At 39.4% G+C, this 27,153-nt stretch overlaps 1 protein-coding gene across 3 annotated transcripts in view; it reads left to right on the top strand.

Moving 5' to 3' along the window:
• DENND5A (DENN domain containing 5A) overlaps positions 1 to 27,153 on the top strand; it is a 74,484-nt gene that overhangs the window by 11,546 nt on the left and 35,785 nt on the right. For all 3 annotated transcript variants that reach the window (XM_075094780.1, XM_075094781.1, XM_075094782.1), the window contains exons 2-5: positions 8,418 to 8,489; positions 9,083 to 9,192; positions 9,902 to 10,562; positions 20,532 to 20,719. In XM_075094780.1, the coding sequence (XP_074950881.1) occupies positions 8,418 to 8,489; positions 9,083 to 9,192; positions 9,902 to 10,562; positions 20,532 to 20,719 (1,031 nt within the window). The remainder of the gene's footprint in view (positions 1 to 8,417; positions 8,490 to 9,082; positions 9,193 to 9,901; positions 10,563 to 20,531; positions 20,720 to 27,153) is intronic.

Genomic DNA, 27,153 nt, shown 5'->3' with positions numbered 1-27,153 from the left:
AGGAACTGGAAGGAAGGAAACAAGTAATAATCTGAAGGCATTTGTCCATTGATGGAGTGGCTGTTTGCTTACAGATTTGGCAGCTGCAGCTTGTTTTGAATCATGGTTTTTATTCCAAGAATTCTTGTTTAATGTATTTCTTACCTTAGTCTGCCAAACTTTGGATGTTTGTTTCCTACATTGCAAAGGTTGTTAGGTTTTGGGGTGTTTTTTTTCAGCTATGTATGGTTTAATATTTGTTAAAGAAGGAATCAGAGAAATTTACTGTTCTGTTTTTTTTTAAATAAACTTTGGCTAATTATTTGTATATTAATAGCTCTCTAGCTATGTATTGAAATGACTTTTCTTTAATATTAGAATACAGGTTTCTGAAAAATCAGAATGGTGTTGCCCTCCAGAAGGCTAGATCTGGGGTTTCTGCCTTTTTTTTTTTTTTTTGGTCTGTTTTTTTAAGGGCTAGGAGCGGATTGGCATCTCATTTCACATCTGGTATGGTACAGGCCATATAAGTTAGTTATTTGTTTGATTATCCCAGTTTTGCTATTAAGACTTGGAAATTGATTATTTGACCATTTCCACTGGCAAGTGGAAATATGGCAAGTCTTATTTTTAACAGAACTCTCTTGCCTTTGATTTTAAGACATTGGTTCTTAGCTTGACTGTCTGTCGATGCCTACATGCATCTTAAGCACCTGTATTTGCTTTTACAACATAACCAGGTCAACTATTGGTCATCTGTGAGTTTGATTAATCAAGAAGTCCTCAAACCTCTCAGTGTACATACCACCTCTTCTCCCCAGTGCCCCCCACCCCCCAATTGCTCTCACTTGCTCCGTACTTTCATCCTTTCTACAGTGTGGATTCCAGAAGTATGCACACTGTCCATTTTGCCAGCCAACTGTTTTTATTTATACTGGGACCATAAATTTTGGAGCTGGAGTAATTTTATATTTGGTAAACATAATTATTTATAGCCTTATTGTGTGTACAAAGAATGATTGCTGGCTGAACTGGGAATCCTACTGTTGTTTATGTCATTAGCTGCTGGTTTTAGAATAACTTATTTCTAAATGTGTTGTGGGCTGCTGTCATTCTTGTTCCTTTGTAGATAATTCAGACTTCCTTCCTACATGTTATCCTCTTTGACAGGCATGTTATTGCAGTTATTCTGTTTTCACCCAAAACCCAAGAATGAGAAAGATTGTTTTCAAAATGTCCTTCAATGTCCATTTTCACCTGACTATGGCTTTGTGCTTTATAATAGTTTTTTAATTGAAAGTGGGATAGAATTAGGCTGTTCTCTGAGGGGTGTTTATAATTCATGCACTGTTCAAATTCCCACGTTGACTGACTTCTGACTTGCAACCCACACTTGGGAAAACCTCAACTCTTTGGCTGTCATAGTCAGCTCAGTTGTAGGCTCTCACCCTGCACAAGTTGGAGTGGTTCCCACCGTTGCCAGAGTCTTTGAACTGTAGCGTAGAAAGTGTGGAGGGTAAAGGGTATGGTTATAGGGTCTTCTGAATCCTAAGTTTGGTTTCTCCAACATGCTGCATAGTATATGAAAGCTGCCCTAAGTGTACATGGCTCATAGTTTCTGTTGCTGGTAGAGACTGTCGCTGTTCTTATTAATTTGTTTAATTACAGCAATATGACTGTTCTGTGTTGAAGCTGGTTTATATTTACTTCATTAAGACATTCATTTTAGTGGCAGCAGGAATGGCATATACAGCCTTTCTAGGCTAAAATATTCTAGTGTGTCCTTACGTGGAAAATATAAAGTTAATTTTTTGATTGCGTGCTCTCTAATATTTTTATTTGAAGATGTTATGTATAAAATAAATGTACACCAAGACTGAATGAACTGAATGAATAACAGGCTGTATCACAAGAATTTAAAGAAAGAAGCTGCTTGGCAGTGTGAAAGCAACAAACCACTTAACAGGAAACAGTAGAGCTTTCTGGATGTCTTGTTAATTATTTTGAACAGATCAGCACATTTCAAAATCAGTGTTGCGTGACCATTCAGGTCTTTTATTGGGCACTTTTTTTTGGTAACTAGGGTAGCTTCTTCTGACTTGCTCTTTATTGTCATAGAAGGAAAATTGAGCTAGCTGCTGAAATAGCTGCTCAAAGACTTTTTTTCTAGCTAGTATGCAGGGAGAAGTTCCTGTACAGTTCTAAGTCTTGCATAATCTTTGGAGTTGCAGCACTGCAGTCACTTTCTAAAATTAAAACCAAATAGTGAATTGACAGCATATACAAAAGGCTATGATTCAATTTGAAAAAGATTTGCTTGCAAAGTATCCCTGGCTTTTTTTTTTTTAATCAAATTTGCCCTTTCTAATAAAGGACAACTGAAGCCACACGGTACTGTTCTGTACTAGATAGAAATTTATTACCTGAATGGAAACTTATCATGGCAGGGTGTGGGTTACAAAGAAGAATGATTGATTGATGTATTGAAGGGGAAAAAAATCTAGGGGTAGAAGCATACTTATAAAGAAACAAACTACTCAGCATGGAAAATTGAATTGTTACAATCATGTAAAAGTTTTCTTGGGAATTTGCATTAGAAATTTGCAAGCAATCAGTCTGAATATGTGTTGCTTCTGTAGCTATAAGCTACCTGAGAGGACGTGTATGATCGGCAGGCATAGCTTAATTTTACAGTGTGTGTGTTAATCAATTCAATATAGGTCTAGCTTATTTCATGACCACACATGCAGGTTTGACAGGAAATATGTTACTACTTAGCATGGTTACGTGCACCTAATAATAGTGACAGCAACAATAAATTGCTCTGCCCTGTGGTTCAGGCTGTAAACAGAATTTTGCAAATGGCATAGTCAAAAAAGGGAAGGGAATGGAGTGAGTTGTGTGTCTGTGGTGGTAGGGTTTAAGTCTGAATTTCCAGCCCTTTAAAAGGATCTTGTCTTTCTCTTTTGTTGAGAATGCAAAATTTCATCTTAGAGTAAATCCATTTTTTACTTGAAACTTGTAATTTTTTGTATATTAGGGTGGAGGTTATAAGTAATTGAAACTGCAAGTTGTACAACCTAACCATTTTTCTTATTACTGTGTTGGGAAGACTTCCTCTCCTCCCCCACCCCCCCTCCTGCCCAAGAGGAATACAGAATGCAGCAAATCAGATTTTTCTCTGGGTGAATCAGGAAGGAGCTAAAATTAGACCTTCAGAATTCACTTTTCTTATTCCCCCTCAAAGATGAGGAAAGCTTGGTAGTGTTTTGCAGGTTACTGAACTGAAGAATGTTTTACTTCATTCTAGTTTCTGTAACTTTTTTTTCTTCTCTCTGTGTAATCTTGTAGAAAAGTGGCATCCATTGATATGGGTAATTTCATGCAGATCCTTCCAAAGTAATGCTGACCTACACAGACTGGAAACTCCATGTAGTATCTCTGAGTCTGTAAGTCCTAATTCTCATCAGACCAAGACACAGACACAGCTGTCTTCTGCTCACAGCTTGAGCAGCAAGAAAAGTTAATACAGGTAAGAGTAGGGAGGATCATAAAAATGAGAGCCAGAGAGGTTTCCTGCATACAGTACAAATCTACTTCGTGATAGGGCTTACATTTGGTATTAGGTGACTCAGTAGGATATCACTGAATAAAATGAGGTGTAGTTGTCAGTTCAAGCGTGGGATATTTGGAGTGTATGCCTTAGCTGTTATAATCTGATTGTAATTAGGAAGTCCAAATTACAGACATATAGACCAGCATCATTTAAGGTGGTATAAATAATGTTAGACCTGGAAGTCTGTCAGTTCAATACACTGTAAATTATATTAGATGGCTGTTAGAGGAGTGGTGTGAGCTTCAATGCAGCTATGAAAAGGGGCTGGTTTTAACTACCTCTTCCAACTAAATGTTGGAACTAGTCAGTACCGAGTGTCCCTCGCTCCAGTGAGACTGCTGTGAGCTGGGCTCTGCCTGCCCCAGGAAGAGCTGGACGAAGCTGGCAGTCTTGATAGCAGCAGTGTTCAGCATCCTGGACATCCCTCAGCCAAGGAGACTGCTTCAGAGGTTATGCCTTGCTCGTGACTTCCCTTTTGATAAGCAATCTTACTCTAAGAACTTGTCTTTTATGTATGTCCTTTTAAATTATGTGGTAACAAGGAGAGACCAATATAGGACTGTGATGAGGCTGACTGCTTACATAATCTAACAGTGGGAATAGCTTGTTTTTGCCACAGTTCAGATGGATAAAATCCTTTCAAGTCACTGACTGCTGTAGCATCTTTGCTCCTTTTCCACCCTGTGGTGGAGTCTTAGAGGCTTGATGAAGTGTGAAAGAAGGGAGAGGAAGGAAAGGGCATTATCAAAGCCAGATGGTGCTTGCAGGTGTTGAAAAATCTATTACCTGGCATGGCAGGAGCCAGCAGGTGGGCAAGCTGGGCCTCAGGAGGAGGAGCGTCTTTAGGAGTTCTTCAATTATCCATGCAAGTTATTAAAGCTCTACTATCATGTTTTCTTCAGTGCACCAGTTTAAGAACCTCTGTGCCTTTGGTTTACTCTTGGCTTCCCTCCTGTTTTGAGGGATCCCTATTAGCTAATTAAGCTGTTTGTGTGGACATGGGCTAGACTGGATCAGTGAACCATTAATCGTTGTTAACCTCTTTTGTTCTCTATTTTTTTATTACTATTTTGATAATCTCTTGAGTGGGATGCCACCAATAGCGTTTTTTTCAATGACAAAGAAATTCTGAGATTCTCTGTTTCACTGCCATTCCTCTGCTGGTGCAGCACCAGGTCTCATTCTAAACTGGTGTTGTGGATTTGCACAGTGCCTAATGAAATGATGTTTCTTGATGCTTTTGTGATATTATTTACATTACAAAATACAGTGGGATTATTACTGTTTCGAAGGCTTGATGTTGAGAAGTCTGGCCTGAAACTTCCTGAAGTATTCCTGCTTTTTTCCTTTTTCCTGGGATTTTGTACATTTCTGGATTTTATGTTGTATGACAGTTCCTGAAAAATAATCTTATAGTTGTAGCTATTTGAGTACTGTTTCTGCTTTAAATCTAAAATAGTTGCAAGTTTGTAGTTTGTGGGGTGGTTTACATCCTCATTTTTGAGAGCTTTTCCTATGCTGTGACAACCAGCTGAGTGATAATGTGTATGTTTGAAAGGCCTCCTTAGTCTTCAGCAGACAATGCAGTGTTCCATTAAAAGAAAAAAATACAACAAACCCTTTTACATGGAACTTGCACAAAAGAAATAAATTACTTATAGAGGAATCGTGTTTGAAGACCTCTTTATTGTAACTCAAATCAATAAGTAAAGTACTTTCTCTATCACTTCTGCTAGAAGAGTGGAACCTTATGAAAAGCATGATCTGATGATAGCAGTCTTCTGGTAGTTGTTAAGTGTGGGAACTTGTACTCACTCTGAAACTTGTGGAATACGTCATATTTTTATCAGTTTATCTTGTCCTACGTCTTCATTTTCTCAGTTCTAGAATAAACCTCTGTCCATTTTTGCTGATGGGTTTGTATCCTGCATTTGATAAACTTGCTCTTGTCTTCAGTGTTTTTATCAAAACCATTTCAATTAGTACTGAATTAATCAGATGTCTAATTCACACAGATACAGATATTGAAACCATGGGTTATTTTTGCCTGCTGGAGATATGCTGCAATTGATATTTTGCTGGAGCAGCGTGTTTGTGTTTGAGTCTTTTAACTGATCATAAATTTAGAAATTTAGGGTTAGTTGCTTATTGACTCTGGATATAAGCAAATACTTTTTGTGGATTTTTTTTTCCTCCCCTGTCTGTTGATGATTGTCTAGTGACAACCACTAGCCGCTTAGTGGAAGAGGTGAAGGGGGAGCCTGGACAAAGGACTTGCTGGTGCTCAGGTTCTCATTAGTTGTAATGGCAAAAAAACAGGGTGGCCAGTACCCTGGAGTTGCACAGATCACCTTTCTGTTCCTGGGCTGAACTTTCCAGACGATGATGGTGAGCTGTCGCTTGAGGTTCCCTGCCCTGTCAGTATCTTTGGAAGTCAGCATAGCCTGATCTGAAGGTCGAGTGCTTTGCTGTATTACAAGAATGAAGGCTCTTAGAAAAAGAGATAGCTGAGAATGGAAGACTCTGCTGCTGTGAAAGAGATGAGCATCACACTCATGCAAAAGTCAACACACCAAATATATCAGAGCAGGATCGCTCTAGGAAAGAAGTGTGATATGGAGGCACTCTGGCAGAAGAGTGTCTGTGCAGCAGCTGAACTGTTTGATGCGTTACAGGAAGGCATGTAAGTGTTGCCTTATGTTTCTGTCTGGATCAGGACTCGATTGGTTTCCAGAAATCAATTTCAGTATTTTGATTAAGTTATAGGCAGGCTTCAGGTCTAAAAAATTTAAGTGTGTGTTGGAGAGAATGTCTCTCTTGGTGGAAGATGGGGCAAGGCTTCTTAAAATATGTAAGCATCCATTCGTTGGGGTTTTTTTTTGTGATTTCTTTTTTGTTGGTCCATCCGTGTCCATCCCCCTTCCCCCAATCAGAAGGGAAGAGCACCATCATATATTTTGCAGTATTAATCATCTTAATGAAAAGGTCTTCAAGTAACAGATTTTATTTCCTGAATATGCATGACCTTGCACATCGGTGAACACGGTGATTGTGGTGTGTGGTTTCCAAGTTCAGGAGAAAATTTGGCCTTCAGGTATTTTCTCCCTTATACGTATGTGGAAGAAGAAGAAACAGGAACAAAACATCTTAGTAATGTCTGAGGTTTTTCCTCAATTATCTAAAAGTTGACATTACATCATCTGCACAGATGTAAATATAGAAAACAGTAGGTGTGTTAAATCTCCTGACTTATTTTTGAAACCTCTTTTACAGAGGATTCTCTTTACTTGAGTATTTGTTTGTGTCAAGAGACATGTGGAATTATGTCCAATTTTTACTTTCTTTTTCTGGGAGATTGGAAGTTTCTTTAAATGCTTATTTTAATTTTTAAGATTGTTTTTAGCTCTTGCAGAAATGCTGTTATGTTTTCTCTCATTGACTCTGCTCTTTCCCAAGATGGTTATATTTCAGTAAAGTTGTTTTGTGTTTTTCCTAACTATCCCTCTCTAGATGCATTTCAGATTTTCCCAAATATACATATTTTTTTCTCTGAACAATGATGTTATTGAACAAAGTAATAAATAATGTAGCTGAGTGGTTTTGTGTGAAAATCAGCTGAGTTACTGATTTTTCAGACAAACAGGAAAAACAATCCCTCTTTTAATTTCAGTGCTAAAAACCAGAGGATTAGTGAGATAGATGTGAATATTTTGCATATTGTGAGACCTGTCCTAGGTCCTGATTTAGGATAAATTCCTGGTTTGAGGTGATGTTTAAGACTTATGTAACTCTGGATTTTGTTTAAACTGACCTCTCAACTGTCAAAGGACTTTTTAAGCATTCCATGGAAATGAAGTTTTGTTTGGTGTGATGTTTGTTAGGTTCTTTGTTGTTTGTAGGTAGCGTTATAACTATCTCTGTGTATGGCTGCACTGTGGAAGTAAATGTTGTATGAAATACAGATTCTAAGTTGGCTTAGAAATTTAACTTTAAATATTACCGTAAAAGTACAGAACAAACCCAACCAATTCTGAAATAAATTTATATTGCTATGTAATTGGTGCATGTAAGAAAACAAGTGAGGAGTTGAAGTGTGTGTTCTCTTTTGCAGGTGTTGCTGAAATAGCTCAATTTATTTAAAACATATGATTTCATGCAATTGTGTCTGATTGTTAGTGCAGCTGTCAACAGCTGCATGCTTATTTAGCTAATTGCATTCTAGTAAGATAGCTAAGCTTATTTTAAGATATGCAGTTGTGTGCTTTTTTTCTTTTTAAAGCAACTACACACATTCAGAAGATTTACTAGAGAAAGTTCTGCGCTATCACAATGAACAATCATTGCTCTAGAGAAAATTTGAGAGTTTATAATCAAGACTGTATCAGCCAGTCTAGTGTACGGACAGCATCTGTGAAAAATGGGACCATGCCACTAAAATTGATATATTTCTAATGGCCTTGAAATGGTCTTGTCCTTAGGGTTCATTTCATTGGCTGCTGTTTGGGAGTATTTTCTAGTTTAACATGTAAAACTTTCATTTAACAAGCAACTAATTCCTATCGCTGCGTCACTATTCTGGTTGTGTATACAGGGACTATGAGCTTCTATTACATACTGATCATCTCCTTCAAGAAATATGTACCCGAAATAAGAAATTTGTATGAAGTCGTGTATGTATAAAACACGTATTAGGAGAGTAGACTATTATGCATGCTAATTCTGTATAGAATACTTGTATGTTTTTTGCTGGTATATGTTAGTTACGTAATACAGTCGATAGTATGAAATTTATAATGCAGTGTTGTTTTTATTTGTTATATAGCTTTATGCCAGTATATACAGGCCTCTAAAACCCGAGATGGTGCCAGCCGTTTCATTTCAAGTGCAACAGAAGGTAAAGGAAAAAGTGTGGGGAAAAAAAAGCACAATTTTTTGTTCATCTAATACCCTGTCTTCACGGGCGTTTATGTGGTTCTTGATCTTTTAACTTTCTAGACTCTTTCTTCACAGCTAACTTCCTGTAATAGATGGTGGATATCTTCTTTTCCCTAAGTCTTGAAAAAGAAATTAATTGATGCCACTTGTATGTATGTCTTAAAATTGCATCATCTTTGCATCTTGTCTATGCTTTTCTTCAGCAGTAAAATTCCACTGAAGCTGAAGCTTTAGCTATGCTTTAACAAGAATCTGAACTATGTGAAGAGTAGGTTAGAGAATTGCTGTCATGGCCAAAATCTCAAGATAATCATGCTTAAAGAAAAGCACAGATACTTAATGACATAGAAATGTTAAAATGCTAATCCTTGCTAATATCTGCAGTCTGATTATATGCTAACTAACTGTCTTGCATTCTATGTTTCTCTTAAAAGGACTGTGTGCTTAATTCACTTATCCTCGCGTCTACCTGCTGATGTCCTGCTTTTTGGCCTTGTTTCAGCTTAAAAAGAGAATGAAATATTTACTTCTATATTTTTCTTTCACCTGCAGGGGAAAACTTTGAACAGACTCCGTTAAGACGCACATTTAAATCCAAAGTTCTTGCTCGCTATCCTGAGAATGTTGAATGGAACCCTTTTGACCAGGATGCAGTGGGAATGGTCAGTTGCACTTAATGGCTTTTGTTTTTAAGACAAAAATCTACCTTAACAATTGAAGGCATTAATCTGTGGGTTTTTTTTTTTTGACAAAAAAGAGTGAAGCCTTAAGATTATTTCCAATCTATAATAATTTCTTTAAATTGTCTGGCTCAAAAGGCCTTTTAGTTCAATTTGGGTATTTTTTTAAAAGAAATTAAGTTAAAACTTAAGTGATAAGTCCTTAGGAGAGTGTTTTTTCCAACTTTTTTGTTACATTCTAGAGAATTGGTAGGGAAATAAATTAGTCTGCAATTAATAAAACTTCTTTGTGCATTATTTTTCTGTCTAATAGAATGTGGTGTGGTTTCTTAATTTAGATAAAATCTAGTACTTTTCTCTGTCAGGTTTCTGGTCTCAGTGACCAAAATACTTCCCTTTATCTGAGTTTGAATTCTGTTATTTTGTTCCCATTGAGATTGGTAACCAAATGGTCATGAGGTTCAACAGAAGCTGCATACAGTCCTTTTAATACGTTCCTTTAGTTTTTCTGATTTAGATGCATATCACTGTATTGTACAGAGGTGTAACACTTAATAGAATTTAAAGTGAAATGCTATGGCAGTCTGTGGTTTCTAACTCCTATTTTCATGAATTCTTCTGGATGCAGGGAGAGAGAAAAGCGTGTTTTAAATGATATTATCTTCTCCCCCCCTCTTTTTTTTTTTTATAGCTGTGTATGCCTAAAGGGCTTGCTTTCAAGACACAAGCAGATTCCAGAGAACCTCAGTTCCACTCTTTCATTATTACTCGTGAAGATGGCTCACGGACATTTGGATTTTCTCTCACCTTTTTTGAGGAAGTTACTAGCAAACAGATCTGCAGTGCAATGCAGACATTGTATCATATGCACAATGCTGAATATGACATTCTTCATACTCCACCCACAAATGACAAAGATAGCTGTAGCAGCACTGGAGACTGCCATGGCACTTCTGTTTCAAAGCTACAGCGTTTTAACTCCTATGACATCAGCAGAGACACACTCTATGTCTCAAAGTGCATTTGTCTGATTACTCCAATGTCTTTCATGAAAGCTTGTAAGAAAGTATTAGAACAACTTCACCAAGCAGTGACTTCACCTCAGCCGCCACCTCTACCTTTAGAAAGCTACATCTACAATATTCTTTATGAGGTTCCTCTTCCTCCAGCAGGAAGGTCATTAAAATTTTCAGGTGTTTATGGACCAATTATCTGCCAGAGGCCAAGCACCAGTGAACTACCATTATTTGATTTTCCGGTTAAAGAAGTTTTTGAGTTGCTTGGAGTAGAAAACGTGGTTCAACTCTTTACCTGTGCCCTCTTGGAATTTCAGATACTGCTTTATTCACAGCGTGAGTACTTGGTTTTTGTTTTCGTGTCTTGCCGTTATACTGGCACAAGCTCTTTTCATTTCTTGAATGTTAAAAAACATGCAAGCAACAGAATAGCTGCATTAAAGGGGCATTAGCATGCCAATGCAGTAAGGCTGACCTACATGCAGGTTTTGGTGTAAAGAAAAGAACTGAAGTTGCAAAGAGCGTTGCATTGGCTCCTATTTTTACACACCTAAACTTAAAACTTTGGGCTTTCACATAATCTCCTGTATTCATGGACTGACTGACTGTCCCCTTTATTGTTGTCTCTGGAAATGTTGTGCTGTTGGGTAGAGTAGTATGCCTTCTCCCATGTTCCTCTCCAGCTGCTTAGCTGAATTCCCTCCTACCCCTGCCAAGCCATCCATGTATTTTGAGGAAGTATGTAGTTAATTCTATATGGTTCTGAAGAAGAATTAATGATATGAATATAATTTTCTCTTTGAATACCAAAAGTCACATTTCAGTTGTTACTTTGAAATAAAATTACCTGAAAAAAAGTTTTTGACTGAATTTAAATCCCAAATCTCTGTTAAGGCCTTGAAACAGTTATTGCTGAAGTCACGTAAATAAAGTTTGTTTTGAAGAGGGTAGGCAGCAACTAAGTTGAAATAGCATCTGTTGATCCATTATTAAGTAATGTGGTAGTGGTATCCATTTTCTGTGTTGAAATTTGTGAATACTGGGCTTCCTACTCTGCATCCTCTTACGCTTAACATAGAGTATGTGGAGTTATGCCAAAGGATAATTTTTCTACATTTTTTTTTTTTTGTCCCAAGCTGGCTAAAGTTAGTCCAGACCCACCCATCAATAATGCTGTGATTTAAAGTAGACAGACTGCCATTTGGACACTGTTTTATAGTAATGGTAAAGAAGTCTAGAAGAGAAATCCAAGATAGTGCATGATGTTACTGAAATCTGTTTTCGATATTTTCTTCCATTGAGCTGTCACTGAAATATGTAGAATACAAATGACAACTATTTACAAAATACAACCTCCAGTTATTACCAACATTCTCCAAGCATGAAATAGATGTTTGTGTGCTAAGATATGTGCATAGACTAAAGCCAAAGATGGATTTCGTGTGTATAGTCAAGATGAGTAAAAGTATATAATGGCAGCAGGGTGTTATGTCACAGTTGTTGTGTTGTATAACACAGTTAACTACCAGAGAAAAACTATACAGTAATTCAAACGCAGTTAAAAATACTTACTGTACTCAGTTGTGATCACTTTCTTGGATTTAAAAAACAAATTGCTTTGCTTATTATTCATAGAAAATCTAGAAATACTTGCCTAGTGGACAAACTTATTTTGTGGTTTCATCGAATCATAGAATGTCCTGAGTTGGAAGGCACCCACAAGGATCATCAAATCCAACTTCTGTCCCTGCACAGGGCAACCCCAAATTTACACCGGATCTCTGAGGGTTTCTCCAGAAATGGATTAGGCATCTATATATGTTTGGCATTTAGGGAGGGTTTGTTTACATGGATATCTGTATCACACCAGTAAAAGATTGAAACAGCAGCTCTTCCACCTGAAGAAGATGGAACTACAGTCCAGTTGGCCTGTAGTTGTGCTTGAGACCTCCTGTGGCTCAAGTGCATGTGCCTGGCCGGTTGGAAGCACTGCAAGAAAAGCAGTGTGTGTATCACCATATCGGAACAGTGTTCCCTCACCTCTTTTCAGGCCATTATGTTATAAGTACTCTTTTCTCCTTGGCTGGAACTCAGCTCACTTCTGGGCTAGTCTTCTGTATTCTGGGTTCTCTTTCCAAGTCATATTAATAGGTTCAACTTTTTTTCTTGGGCACTTTCCAAGTGTCTGATCAGTGGCTAATTAAAGAAGCTTAAAATAGCTCTGGAATGCTTGAGTTTCTTGTTTGCGTGCACAGACATATGGAATTCAAAGGGATCCATGCAGCTGAAGGCTTGTGGGCCTTGATCTTTATGACAGTTCTGTCCACTGTTCCCTTCAAGCCTCACCCCAAGCTTTGGCTGAGTTGGGCTGTGTTGTACTTTATGGAAGTCTGTCTCTATCGAGTTCTCACCTATAGTTTCTGACTGAAAAGTCGTCTTTCAGTAGAAAAAAAAATTTAGTTATTAGTTTGTTGACTTTTGGCCCTTAGGTTTGGTGAGCTAGCTGTGACAGTGCCTTCTCAGTAATGGTAGCCATAGTTTTTTGAAATGTAGCTTCTCTTAAGTACTTTCTGAAAGATCTAATCTGATGCTTTTTTCTACACCTGGGTTTTTTGAAGAAAAAACAGCCTTTGGCACAGTTTGCTAATACTTACTCAGGATACTTTCAGAGCTCCTAGTGAGTTAATAACAGAAGTTACTGCATACTGCTGGTGTTGCCAACAGCCAAGTTGAAGACTTTTAAAAATATGTTCGATACACATGCAGTTTATTTTTGTGTTAATTGAAATGGGAGTGTGAAGTGTGACAGTTGAGGTACTTGGGATCATTTCTCATTCTCCTAGGTCAGATGAAATTGTGATACTCTGGGTGGATTTAGATCTAGAACAGTATGTGTCAGGATCAGAGGGTTTGCTTGTAAGACATACTTTAAAACAACTCAATCATGGGAGACTTTGCCAGATGCAATCCTTTTTGAAACATTATTTAGCATCTTAAGTTGCAGTCAGTCCTTGGAACAGGAGTAACTTCACTTGGCAGTAAATGTGTTTTTCTTTGACATGTTTCTGACTTTATGCTTCTGAAATTCTTCTTTGGTCCCACTATACTGGCACAGTGTGTATGTTTTGGATCAGTGTTAGCCAAATGTAGGGAAATAATTCCTTGATTTGATTGTGCTTTTGAGAGATGTCTCTCATTTGGGAAAGTGTTAGAGGAATGCAGGTACCTATAAAGTAGTGAATAAACTGAAACTGCTCCTAGTGCTGAGCCAGTGCTGTGAGATACTGGCAAAGAGACGGTGGTGCTGCTTTGGTAGTGCCCTCACCACATGATTTGGCAGGAGCTGGTTTGCATTCCTGCAATTTATGTTGCTCTTGTATCTGTGAAACAGACTTAGTCCTTATCTCTGTAGAGCACCTAGAGCTCTTCTGAAAAGTGTGCACTGAGTTAAGACAGTTGTGAAGTCTGCTTGGAGGAGGTTTCTAAACAGTTAAAAACAATAAAAGGAGAAATATAATGCACCCCTGCCACAGACTATGATCTTGAACAGTTTTTATTTTCTGGGTACTTGTTGTCTGCTGCCATTTTTAAGTACAAATAAAGTGGTTTTTTTTCTGCGTTGCTTTTGAATAACTTCTCTCATCTTTCATTTAGTTGTTTAAAATTATGTTCACTTTGGAGATTTGAAGGTGTTTTGGTTTTTTTTTTTTTTTTTGCCATACTAGTCCTGTATTGCCCAACTCTAATCTCTTACATAGGACATTTCCTTCTTATTCCTCCAGTGATTTAGGAAACTTGCTTCTTGGTGTAGGCATCTTTAATCAGCTTGTTAGACAGAGGAGTGAACACGAATAGGAAGTACTTTGACCCACTACTTCTGCTAACCACAATTCTCTCTTACTGCAGTTACAGTTTTTTTGAAGTAAATGTCCCAGTTAAAGAAATGTATGTTTTCTCTAAGGTACCGCGTACCTGTGCTTAGAAAAATTCTTTGAAAAATATTTCTCTTACACCATGCTTTCTGCTATGAACAGTCATACCTAAAGGGGACTCTCCAGGCAATACTTTATTCCAGTGGCTCAACTGTATTACATGCTACCTGTCCATGGGCACTGCATGTATACACAGATCACAGAATCGTATAGGTTGGAAAAGACCTTTAAGATCATCAAGTCCAACTGTAAACCTAACACTGCCAATTCACCACTGAACCATGTCCCTAAGTACCACATCCAAATGTCTTTTAAATACCTCCAGGGATGGTGACTCCACCACTTCCTTGGGCAGCCTGTTCCAATGCTTGACAACCCTTTCAGTGAAGTAATATTTCCTAAACCCAGTCTAAACCTCCCCTGGCACAGCTTGAGGCCATTTCCTCTTATCCTCTCACTTCTTTCTTGGTCTCTTATCCCAACATCCACCTAGCTACAACCTCCTTTCAGGTAGTTGTAGAGGGCAATAAGGTCTCCCCTCAGCCTCGTCTTCTCCACGCTAAGAAACCCCAGCTCCCTCAGCTGCTCCTCATGTGACTTGTTCTCCAGACCCTTCACCAGCTTTGCTGCCCTTCTTTGGACACACTCCAGCACCTCCACATCTTTCTTGTAGTGAGGGGCCCAAAACTGAACACTGTATTCAAGGTGCAGCCTTCCCAGTGCTGAGTACAGGGGGACAATTGCTTCCTAGTGCTGCTGGCAGCACTATTTCTGATGCAAGTCAGAATACTGTTGGCCGCCTTGGCCACCTGGGCACACTGCTAGCTCATTCAGCCGGCTGTCAACCAACAATCCCAGGTTCTTTTCCACCAGGCAGCTCTCCAGCCACTCTTCCCCAAGCCTGTAGTGTTGCATGGGGTTGTTGTGACCCAGGTGCAGGACCCGGCACTGAGCCTTGTTGAACCTCCTACAATTGGCCACAGGCCATTGATCCAGCCTTTCCAGATCCATCTCTGGAGCCTTCCTACCTTCAAGCAGATCAACACTTCCACCCAACTTGGTGTCATCTGCAGACTTACTGAGGGTGCACTTGATTCCCTCATCCAGATCATTGATAAAGGTATTAAACAGAACTGGCCCCAATACTGAGTCCTGGGGAACACCACTCGTAACTGGCCATCAACTAGATTTGACTCCATTCACCCCAATTCTTTGGGCCCAGCCATCCAGCCGGATTTTACCCAGCAAAGAGTACACCCATCCAAGCCATGAGCAGCCAGTTTCTCCAGGAGAACACTGTGGGAAACTGTATCAAAGTCTTTACTAACATCTAGGTAGACAACATCCACAGGCTTTCCTTCATCTACGAATTAGGTCACCTTGTCATAGAAGGAGATCAGGTTAGTCAAGCAGGACCTGCCTTTCATAAACCCATCCTGACTGGGCCTGATCACCTGGTTGTCCTGTATGTGCCATGTGATGGCACTGAAGATGAACTGCTCCATAACCTTCCCCAGTACTGAGGTCAGGCTGACAGGCCTGTAGTTCCCAGATCCTCCTACTGGCCCTTTGTGTAGATGGGCATCCCATTTGCTAACCTCCAGTCAACTGGGACCTCCCCAGTTAGCCAGGACTGCTGATAAGTGATGGCAAGTGGCTTGGTGAGAACTTCCCCCAGCTCCCACAGTACCCTGGGGTGGATCTCATCCAGCCCCACAGACTTGTGTGTGTCTATGTGGTGTAGCAGGTCACTGACCACTTGCCCTTGGATTGTGGGGGCTTCATTCTGCTCCCTATCCCTGTCTTCCAGCTCAGGGGGCTGGGTACCCAGAGAACAACTGGTCTTAACTATTAAAGACTGAGGCAAAGAAGGCCTTAAGTACCTCAACCTTTTCCTCATCCTTTGTCACTATGTTTCCCCCCACATCCAATAAAGGGTGGAGATTCTCTTTAGCTCTCCTTTTGCTGCTAATGTATTTATAGAAGTATTTTTTATTGTCCTTTGTAGCAGTAGCCAGGTGAAGTTCTAGCTGGGCTTTGGCCCTTCTAATTTTCTCTGTGCATAACCTTGCTACACCTTTGTAGTTCGCCTGAGTTGCCTGCCCCTTCTTCCAAGGTAATAAACTATCTATTTTTTTTATTTTTTTTTCCTGGGTTCCAGCCAAAGCGCTCTGTTCAGCACAGCCTGCTCTTGTGCCTTTGACTTTCTCCTTGAAGAATGTTCAACCTTCCTGGACTCCTTTGCCCTTCAGGACTGCCTCCCAGGAGACTCTGTCAGTCTCCTAAACAGGCCAAAGTCTGCTCTCTGGACATCTATGGTGACAGTTCTGCTGACCCCACTCTGTACTTTTCTGAGAATTGAAGACTATTATTTCATGATCGCTATGCCCAGGATGGCCTCCAGCTGTCACATCACCCACAAGTCCTTCTCTGTTCATGAACAACAGGTCCAGCGGGGCACCCTCCTTAGTTGGCTCACTCACCAGCTGTGTCAGGAAGTTATCTTCCACACACTCCAGGAACATCCTAGATTGCTTCCTCTCTGCTGTATTGTATTTCCAGCAGACATCCAGTAGATTGAAGTCCCCCACGAGGACAAGGGCTAGCGTTTGTGAGGCTTCTCCCAGCTGCTTGTAGAATAATTAATCTACCTCTTCATCCTGGTTGGGTGGTCTATAAGAGACTCCCACCATGATATCTGTCTTGTTGGCCTTCCCCCTGATTTTTACCCATAAACACTCAATCCTATTGTCACGATCATTAAGCTCTAGACTATCCAAATGCTCCCTAACGTACAGAGCTATCCCACTGCCTCTCCTTCCTTGCCTATCCCTTCTGAAGAGTGTATAACTGTCTGTTGCAGCACTCCAGTTGTGTGAGTCATCTCACCATGTTTCTGTGATGGCAACTATATCATAGTTTCCCTGCTGTACAACAGCTTCCAGCTCCTCCTGTTTATTGCCCATGCTGTGTGCATTTGTGTAGAGGCACTTCAGCTGGGCTATTGTCTGTGTCACCTTCTTAGAGGAGCAACCCTTAATTCCTTTGAGGTGTTTCACTGGTGTTCCCCCCATGGCTCCTATTACCTCAGTAGTCCCTAGCTCATCTCTGTACAGCTTCAGCTGTGCTCTAGTGAACCCAGCACATCTCAGAAACACAGGCCTGAGTACCCCATCGCTCTAATCTTGGCATGTCTTCCCTCAGCTTGTCTTGGACAAGGCTGATATTAATCCCCTTCAGGTTAAAGAGAAGCTTAATCCTGGCAAGTAGCTCATCTTTCTGGTTTATCCATATACTTTCTGAAGATCTCCAAACTCATCTGTAGTAATGGTCTTCCAATGCAGGGGCAACTGTCTGCCTTAAAGCAGCAATATGGGAGTTGCATGTGGAATGGAAAGTACTTGACAAATAGAGCAGTATTTCACTGTGATCCATGAAATAGGAAGATTAGAAGGAAAAAAAATATTCCAGACTGTGAGCATGTAATGGTTTTAAATTTGGCCAAGTCAAATTACTTCTGTAGGCACTTAATAGGCTTCTCTCTGGTAGAATGTGAGAATAGAGATAGGGAAGCATGGCTCTCAGAGCTGCCACCCTCTTTCCGTCCTGCTCCTCTCTTTCCAAGGACCATCACTACTTCTTTTTCCAGGATTTACTTGCTTTTTATGGATCAACAAAAATGTCTAGATAACCAGACATAGATAAATACTAGTATAAATAATTTCTCATATGCCTTTTAAGGGGTAATGTATTTTCCCTACAGTAATTGGTTAGAATATAAAAAATAGGCCTTCTTCTGTGTTCTTAAGTGGCCATAATAATAAGTAGTGGATTTTCTTTTCCTTGCACAGTGATCAGTTAAGTACTTTCTGAATTAAAAGTGCACTGGTGGTATGCGTTTCTTTTTTCTACCAGTGCTCTTGTACATTACAAGGCTAAAAGACTCTGTGTCATTTGCACCAGAATAAGCATGTTCTAGTTTCAAAAACAAGAGAAAGACCACTACTGAAGTGCTGCTTACATCTTTTAAATTTGTGTTTGTTATTATTTTTATATCTTATGTAATGCTTTGGTACTAGAAGTACACTGCTTGCTTCTGTTTTAAAACCAGAAAAACTCCATATCCTCTCAGGATAGGTATAATTTAAGAAAACATTTCAGTTATTTTATGTTTGCAGGCTTTGCCTTTGTCCTTGCCTTTTGCCAACAGCTCCTGACACGCATAAAGCCTGCAGAATGTAGTCGTCGTTACTTGCATGCTGCAACTGTACAGGCCAAATAGTTGGGAATGGTTTAAGCCATGTGGATATCCAGGATCAGAGAGCTGCATTTGCAGATAGTTCAGTTGTGGGAGTTAGCTGCTAAGTGGATAGAAATTCTGAATTATTGATGTTACTTTGTAATTAATTTGAAAGGCTAACACTCGAGTTAGCATACTGACAGAGAGAGAAGTTGTATTTAAATTGGCCATTAGGATTAGATGGGGAAAACGCTCTTTCTATTCTGAGACTTGTTCTTTCAAATAAACAGGCTGAATGCAAACCAGCTGGAATGTTGGTATATCTATAGCTACATTTAAAGTTCCTTTTGAAGCTGAACAAAATAGGGTATAGAATGGAATGGAAGAAGAACTTCCCAAAGCTTATCATTAATTTATCACTTCTTTGCAGTTAGGCTGTGATTAAAGCTGCAAACCAGTACTAATTGTGTAGGCAGAAACTGGTATCCAGGCAGAATAGGGGAGTGCTGATGGTGATGTTCACTGTTTGTTCCCTGACATGTTTCAGTGCAAGTAAACTTGTGGCAAAAACTTTAAAGTGTTTAGGCTATTCTTACTTCTTTTGGTGGAAGGCTCCATCAGTTACAGTAGATCTGCTGTGAGGCAGTGACAGGTAGCTCTGTGCAGTAACCTCTTCCACCAGCAGAGCTTGATCTGAAAAGAAAAATCAAAAGCCTAGATTGCAGAGTTATGACTGATGTTAGCAAAATTTGTGCTGAGTTCTTCTTGGGTTGCGGGGCTCTTTGCAGATCCCAAACTCTGCAACTTTGACTTTAAACAAAATTAATCATGAATGCTAGAACTGAATTTCTTGGCCTTCTGTCTTCTGCCACCCTGAAGCCTGAGTGGAGGATGACTAAAGAATGAAATTAAATCCATAACCTTAGAAAGCGCACAGTTAAACTTAAATTTTCTCCAGAGCATTTGTTTAGAACAAATGTTCTTTCTGCAGTTTTCATTTGCACTCTACAACAGCTTCATACACGTAAACACCTGAACGTGTGCATTCAAGTGTCTTTTCCAATTTCCTAGTGTCTGTAGTTTTATGAACATGTTAGGAGAAGACATGCATATCCCACACCCCAACACTCATATGAAGGACACTGATTTTCTTTCTCACTTCCTCCTATTCTCTCCCCACCTTTTTGGCTGGAATTGGATATTGTTGCAGTGTCATTACAGCTTGACTGAAGGTAGGAATTGTCTTAGTCTTGTGAGCTTGTTTTATACTCGTTCCAGCCTGGCAGCTTGAAAGCATTCTGAATGTTTCAGCAGTTGTATGAGACCAAATGCTCCAAGTTCATCTGGTGGTGCCTCCCCCTCTATGGTGCATAGATAGCAAAAACCATTAAAGATGATTCTGCAGAGTCATCAAGTCACCTAGCCCTCAAGAGGAGGGTGAGGTTTTGGCCCAGCATACTGCAGTGTTAACTGCTCTAGCCACCAGCTGCTGAGTAAAACGATCTTTTGGTATGCATGTTGCACAGGTGCATTTAGCACTGTTGTTAAACTCTAGGAGGAGGTAAGTTGTTTTTACATTGAGCTGAGATTTTGGTCATGCTTTGCAAAGGATAAAGCTGATCCTTTTTATTTTCTACAGTTATTTCAGTTGCACTGTTAGGTTAGCTACTATACAGTATGCTTTATAGGCATTTAAACACTCTTTTAAAAAATGTTTATCTGAGAGATACCAGATGCCTTGGGTTTCATCCGTGGCTTCCATAGAAAGCCATAAGCACAGAGAAAATAAATTATTTTTCTTATGTTTCTTAGCCAATTACAGTACTGCTTCTATACTCAAACTGTTGTTCCCGGTAACCCTGGTGTAGATAGTAGGGGGTGACTTAAAGGAAGCTATGACTCAGTTTGCTCATTTCCATATGACTTGTAGAATGACCTACTTTGCGTTGAGCGTGCTCTGTTGTTTTAGCAAAATGTGCTTGGGTGTAGAAGTCTGGGCTTTCATTAAGGTGTCGCTCAGCTAGTACTGGGTTTTGTGGTTTCTGTTTTAAAGCAAGCTCTTATTTCTTTAAGTTAGATTAATTTACTTAAAAATGTTTGTGAAAGAAATTTTTTTTTCTTCATCTTTTTCAGATTATCAGAGACTGATGACTGTGGCAGAGACCATCACAGCACTAATGTTTCCATTTCAGTGGCAGCATGTGTATGTTCCTATCCTTCCAGCATCCCTCCTTCATTTTCTAGATGCTCCTGTCCCTTACCTCATGGGCTTGCACTCTAATGGGCTGGATGACAGGTCTAAGCTGGAACTTCCTCAAGAGGTGAGAGGAGCTTGTCTTGATTGATTAAATATTTTACGTGACTGAGGGAAGTGGGACGTGAGGCAAACATTAGTGCTAGCTCTAACAGCCATTGTGAAGCTCGTTCTGGCTCTTGTTTGGCATAGCTCTTACTTCATTTTATAGAGATGCTGGAGAGAATCTGGTAAAATAGATAAACCCGTTTTGGAAATTATATGCTCTGATAAACTGTAATCTTACAGGTATTGATGCAGCAGGGTTACAGAAAGAACATTGTTGTGCTGCAAAACTTAACCCTGTAGTGCTAGGAAACGCAAGAAAGTGCAGTCTGAATTCACCTACAGTGGCCAAAAGGCCATACAGTTGCTTCTGTGTGGTGCCGAGTGAGCAAAACTTGACTGGCTTCAGCACTGTGCTTGGGCTGGTTCCTGGCTGTGTGGGATTAGGCTGGATTTCCCTGCCCTGCATTTCTGAGTTGGGGCTGGCTTACATGGACCTAGCCTGTCAGGTGTCTGCACTAAAACTATATCAAATTTTCTTCTAGAGCACATACTTCAGTCTGCAGCAAAATGGCAGCATCTACTTGAGCAAACTGGTGCTAATTGGGGTAGTGCAACTTGTACATGGGCCTGGGACTGCATTCAAACTGCTCAGAGGTTGTTTTTATTTACTTAATCCCACTGTTCACTTCACAAATACTCTTTTTAGAGATGTGCCAAGAGAGTTTAAGAGCTGGTTGTGAGGATCAGATGACTGAGAGTGGTTGAGCACTACCTGAGGTAGCAAAGGAAACGTCTGCAGGAGCCAGTAACCACCGGTGGGAAGTATGTCAGGTGGTTGGCACGTAGCTGGCTTGTGAGGCAGTTCCATCAGTCATCTGAATTACTTTCCTCATCGAGTGCCATTGAATGGTTTATTTGCTCTTTTATACAGAAAAGTGTTACAGTGTGGTCTTGGCTGGCTGTTGTCGAGAAGCTGGACACCTCTGTCAGGAAGGTGGGTGGGAAGTGAGTGCTTGCAGAGTTATTGGCAGAGTTCCGTGGCCAAAAAACATAGCTCTGGCCCCTGGTAGAGTCTGCTTACTTGTAGGTGTAACTTTGCAGGGGAGGGAGTGGGCAAACCATGGCAAACACCCTACTTACAGGCACTAGTAGGATTCTCTAATCTCTGCCATTTTCTCTGGTGGTTTTCTTCTATGCTTTCTGTGAAAACAGAAGTGTGGCAGGCAGAGGGGTTTGCGGTGGTGTTTTTTATTTTCATTTTCGGGCAGTGCTGCAACATAGCTTGACACAAAAAAAACTTTGTAAAAAGCTGCATGAAATTAAAGACAAGATATTTTTGTGAACGTCTAGTCTGGTCACCATGCCAACATTGCTCTTTTTCTCAAATCCGTATGCTGATAGTTTTCATTTGTTTTTCCTGGCAAGTTCAAAGGAAAATTTCTCTTCAAATGGTGTTATTTTTTCTATGAAAACTATTTAATTTTCTCCCTCTCTCCTTTTTGCACTGGTATAATTAATAACAGTAATGTATGTTCTTGCCATGAAAACAGTCTATTGCTCTGGTTTACTCCATTTTTATAAAATTTTGGATGTACTGATAGGCCTAACTAATATGGTTAGTATACTTTTTAGAGCGGATAGCTGGTGAAGTAAAACGCATGCATGGATATGTGTGCTGTTATGCACCATGGATGTTTTCGCTATTATAACAAGCTTCTAAAAGGCTGTCCCCCTTTTGTAAAGAACTTAATAATTTTTAAATCTCTGTAATACTTTCAGATAAATAAACATATTTTAACTTGAAATATATATTTCAAATTTTTAAAAGGTAGATGGTTTTGAAGAGCTTTATCAGCTTACTTTGGGGTTTAAAGTAAGGTAGTTGATCTTAAAAATGAAATTAATGTAGTATTTTAAAAAGTCTGGCACTTCAGTTTACATTTTGTTTTACAAATAGCCTTTTATGAAGGCAGGGGACTAGATTTTTTGGTAGTATGTTACAGAGATCAGAATTGCCTGAGAGGGCAGGGAGGGAAGGACATGCAGGACTGAGGTATCAGCAGCAATGTGCCCATTAGATGGAATTTGCTGCAGGACCTAAACTTGTCCTTCTGAAGCTTCAGCTTTTCTCTTTCTTATTTAAAGAGTGTACAAAGAAGCTTTGTGCACGATGAGTATGGCTTAGTCTGAGAAATCCCCATGGTAGTCACTGCTGAGTAAGGTTTCTTGTGAACTGTTGACGTCCTTAGCACTGCAGGCTGGGAATGTAGCTATGGCATAGAAAAGGTCCTGAACATGCGCTAGAGACTTCAGAGATGACCAAGAAGTTACCATATACCAATACATTTGCTTATCCAAGAGACAAAGAGACTGGGAAGAACAGGAGATCACTATTGTTGAGATTTTCATTGTAGGGGGTTTGCTTTAAAAACAAAACAAAACAAAAAACCCTGCTGTTGCAACAAGAAGTAAATGCATGATTTTAAAATGTAAAGCAGAATTCAAAGCGCATGCTGGTCTCACTAAGTGAAGCTATTGGTCAGTATCAGTATTTCTGATATTATTAATTTAATCAATCACCTTTAATAAAATAGAACAGCAGATTACAGCATCTCGAAACTACTTTGCTTTATGATTAGGCTTTCAGATATCCTTCACTTAAAGAGACAAAGAAGCTTTACACTGAACTCCTGACATAGAAACTGAGAAGGAACACGCATAAAATGTGTTGTAGAACAGTAGAAGAAGGCATATGGATTCTATTATTTTTATTTCAATAAAGACAAATTTATCATCAGTAACAAAAGGAATATTAATATTTAACTTTGCTTATCTCTAAAGTTTGGAATGTATATAATCCTTTATCAAGTCATCAGGGTTATATGAAGAAGTCTTGCCTCTAGGCCCCTGATTCATAGATATAAGAAGTATCAGAATTTTCCATACTTACTGCAAAGGGTATATAAAGAGCTGTTCTATGTTCTAATTTATTCTGAGTTCGGCGAAAAATTTTTTTTTCTTTGTCTTGAAACTGCAGAAACTGCATCTTTGCATGTAAACAGATTAGCAACATGCATGGGGCAGCTGCTGTTAAAGCAGTATCTTCCGTAGACAAAGGCCAAAGAAGTGGACTCTGACAGAACATCTAGTCTGTGCTTCTCAGTTGAAGAGCATTGTGGAAAAATATAATGTTGCTATCTAGCATAGCATTTGTGCCTTATAGACACTGTAGACTTCTTGATTGTGGTTATATAATGAAGTTTTTTTAAAGAGACTAATTTGTCTTGCTCAAAGTGTTTTAGGCTAGTATATGTGAAAATACTATCTGTCCTAACTCAGTCAGGTTTGGTTTAAGTCTTGCACACATAAGCCACAGGACTTGTTTTGCTTGTGGTGGCAGTCTCCCATATTTTGGTCACATCTGGTGCTTTAAGGGAATGCTTTACCATGGGAGCATGGAAACCCAGCTGTGTCCTAGAAGTTGACGCTTTGTCAGATGATCATTAAAATCTTCAGCAAAACTGCATTAGTACAAAATTGAAGTTTAGACTATGCCTTGGATGCATCAGAAAACAGTGTTTGATGGAGAATTCACTGAAGTTCACCAATGGCTTGCAGACCTGAGTCTCTGTGGCCCAGTAAAATTGTAGAAAAGACTTGAGGCTTACTGTAGGGTTGAGTTTCTTGTACATGCCAGTGATACAGTGCACTTAAAGTTAACCTTGTTCTTATATGTATTGCTGCTTTTCTGAGGGCTTTTTCTGTATGCATGAGCATCCTTGTGGTTTCACTGACAGCTGCATCAGAGGCTTGTAAGGAACCCTGAAGAGAAAAGGCAGGGGGCATGGGGGAAGCAGTGCCGCAGAAATCAAAGGGGAAGGGAAGAACATGTAGCTGTTTTAGATGTTGCTGGCAGAAGTGTGGTTTATTGGTAAAATTGATCAAAAAAGTGGCTAAACTATCTTTCTTGCAGATCATAAACCCAGCAAGTACTAAAGTAAGATTGTTCTTTTGATGTGTCTTTGAATTTCCTTTTAAAGAAACTTTTGCAGTGCTATAGCAATGTATTTTTAACAAGCAAGTTAGTCTGGGCCATTTCATGCTACTGGATTTGCATGTGCATCTTGCCACTCTGTAATGCAGGACAATGACAGAAATTTAAATTATTTTGAGTGAAAATAAACAACACTGAGTCTTCCAGCACTTGTTAAATCAAACAAGAGTAGTATATCTTTTAAAAAGCTTGGTTTTATTGTAGTGATCCCAAGGGTCTTGGGCAATAGCTTTTTTTTTAAGAAAAGTTAAAAGATTTTTAAAAGCTAAAATCTAGTTCTCTGCTAATATAGGACAGATTCTCAGTATTTTTATTTCAGCCATTAAAAAGATGTTAGTCAATGCTAAATCTTAACAATTCTGTTGTTTTTTATTTTTGTATGTTGTTTTAGAAGACAAGGAAGATCTCTTGAAAAACCTTTTTTCCTCTTGATGCCAACACATTTAGACCAGGCTGACCAAGATAATAATTCTGAAAGTTAATCACTGCTTTGTGTGCATTTGCAGACTATCTCCTGGTGTGATAGGTCCTTGATAATACTGCAAAACTATTGACAGACTTCAGTTTTATGTTTGCCTGTACTTCATTGTCAAACAGCCACTTGAGTTAAATTCACATTTCTGAAAGCTGCAGCTGTAAGTTGTACTCAGTCACAGATTCAGCATTTACGTGAAGAACAGTAGTGCTGAGAATAAATATAAAAGGTCACCGTTTGCTTACAGGAATGGCGCAGAGGCATCCTTTAGAGTTTAGGACCACTGTAAACATATTTTCCACAAGCCATCCATGTGTGTATAAACTTGCATATCCATGTTTTGTGTCTGTGAAGTGGTTGGTTATTTGAAAGGTTGGGGCCTAATGCTCAGAGGTGATACATGCTGTAGAAATGCTGTAGATAAATGGGGTTTCGTTTCTCAATGCTGTATTCAAGCAGAAGCCTTAACTCAGAACCACGTTTCAATCTGACTGTCTAGGAGGGGATGTGAAAACCTGTATGTAACTTATAGTTTGAACTCCTGTGCTGCACAGAGAATTCAAGTAGTGGTGGTTGTGCTATCAGAACTAATTGTTCTGTGTTGTTGTAGGCATCTATTTGCATACCATGTAACTATGTATTAATGTTTAAAATAAAAAATTTTCTCTTTAGGATGTCAGTGGCATGGGGAGCTTGCTCATTATTAGTGAATATTAGTTCCTCCTTAGACATCCTTTTGGCAGAACATAGATCATTTCCTTCTATATTTTTGAACAGAGCTGAAAGGAAGGATATGGGCTTGATGCAGGCATTGCTAGATATGTGTGGGGGTTTGGCTTTTATTGTACTTGAGGTCAAACTAAAGAATTGTGATTGTCCTCTGGCTTTGGAATTCATGGGTGTAGTCCAGACCTCACTGAGCCAATGGAAAGTTGTGCTGTTGACCTCGGGGGACCAGGCTTTGGCATCAGATACATGAACCTTGACTTATGTGCTTCTACATTTCTAAGGTTTCTAAGTCTTTCATCTGGACACCCTGTTATTTGTGATGATAAAAGTTTATGGGAAAGACAAGTTTTTAAGTTACGATGTGACACCCTTTTCCCTTAGTGTAATGTCTTAGGAGAATCATTTTATTGTGTGATGATGTTATGTGTCCTCTTTTGTAATAATCTGCTATTAAAGTGGTAGGCAACTATTTGAGGTTTCGGTCAGAAACCTGATACCTCAGCAACAAATAAAAGAATATTTGACTGTTCTAGAGACCTGAAATACCAAGCGCCTAACTTAAGGATGCTGTTTCAACTGTATTTCTACTTACAGATGTTGCTAAGTATCCTGTCCTGGTTTTAGCTGGGATAGACTTATTTTCTTTTTACTAGCTGGTATAGTGCTGTTCTTTGGGTTCAGTATGAAAATAATGTTGATAACACACTGATCCTTTAGTTGTTGCTAAGTAGAGTTTATACTAGTCAAGGACTTTTCCAGCTTCCCATTCTCTGCCAGGAGCACAAGAAGCCGGGAGGGGAGGGAGCACAGCCAAGAGACCTGATCCAAACTGACCAAAGGGATATTCCATACCATTTGATATCATGCCCACTTTATTAACTGAGGGGGAGAGTTGGCTGGGTGTGCAGTGATTGCGGCTTGGGGGCTGGTGGGGTGTCAGTCAGCAGGTAGTGAGTGGTTGCATCACTTGTTTTTTTCATTGGGTTTTGCATGTCTCTCCTGTTGTTTTCATTTTCATTACAATATTTTTTAAAAAATGATTAAACTGTTCTTATCCCAACCCACAAGTTTTCTTACTTTTGCCCTTCTGATTCTCTCCCCAGTCCCACTGGGGTGGGGTGGGGGTGAGCGAGTAGCTGTGTGGTGTTTAGCTGCCTACCAGGTTAAACCGCAATACTTCTATACCATTTTAATT

Source organism: Phalacrocorax aristotelis, chromosome 5 (genome assembly GCF_949628215.1).
Source record: "Phalacrocorax aristotelis chromosome 5, bGulAri2.1, whole genome shotgun sequence".
In the NCBI taxonomy this organism is placed as follows: Eukaryota; Metazoa; Chordata; class Aves; order Suliformes; family Phalacrocoracidae; genus Phalacrocorax; species Phalacrocorax aristotelis.
This window is presented reverse-complemented; position numbering and strand designations above follow the sequence as displayed.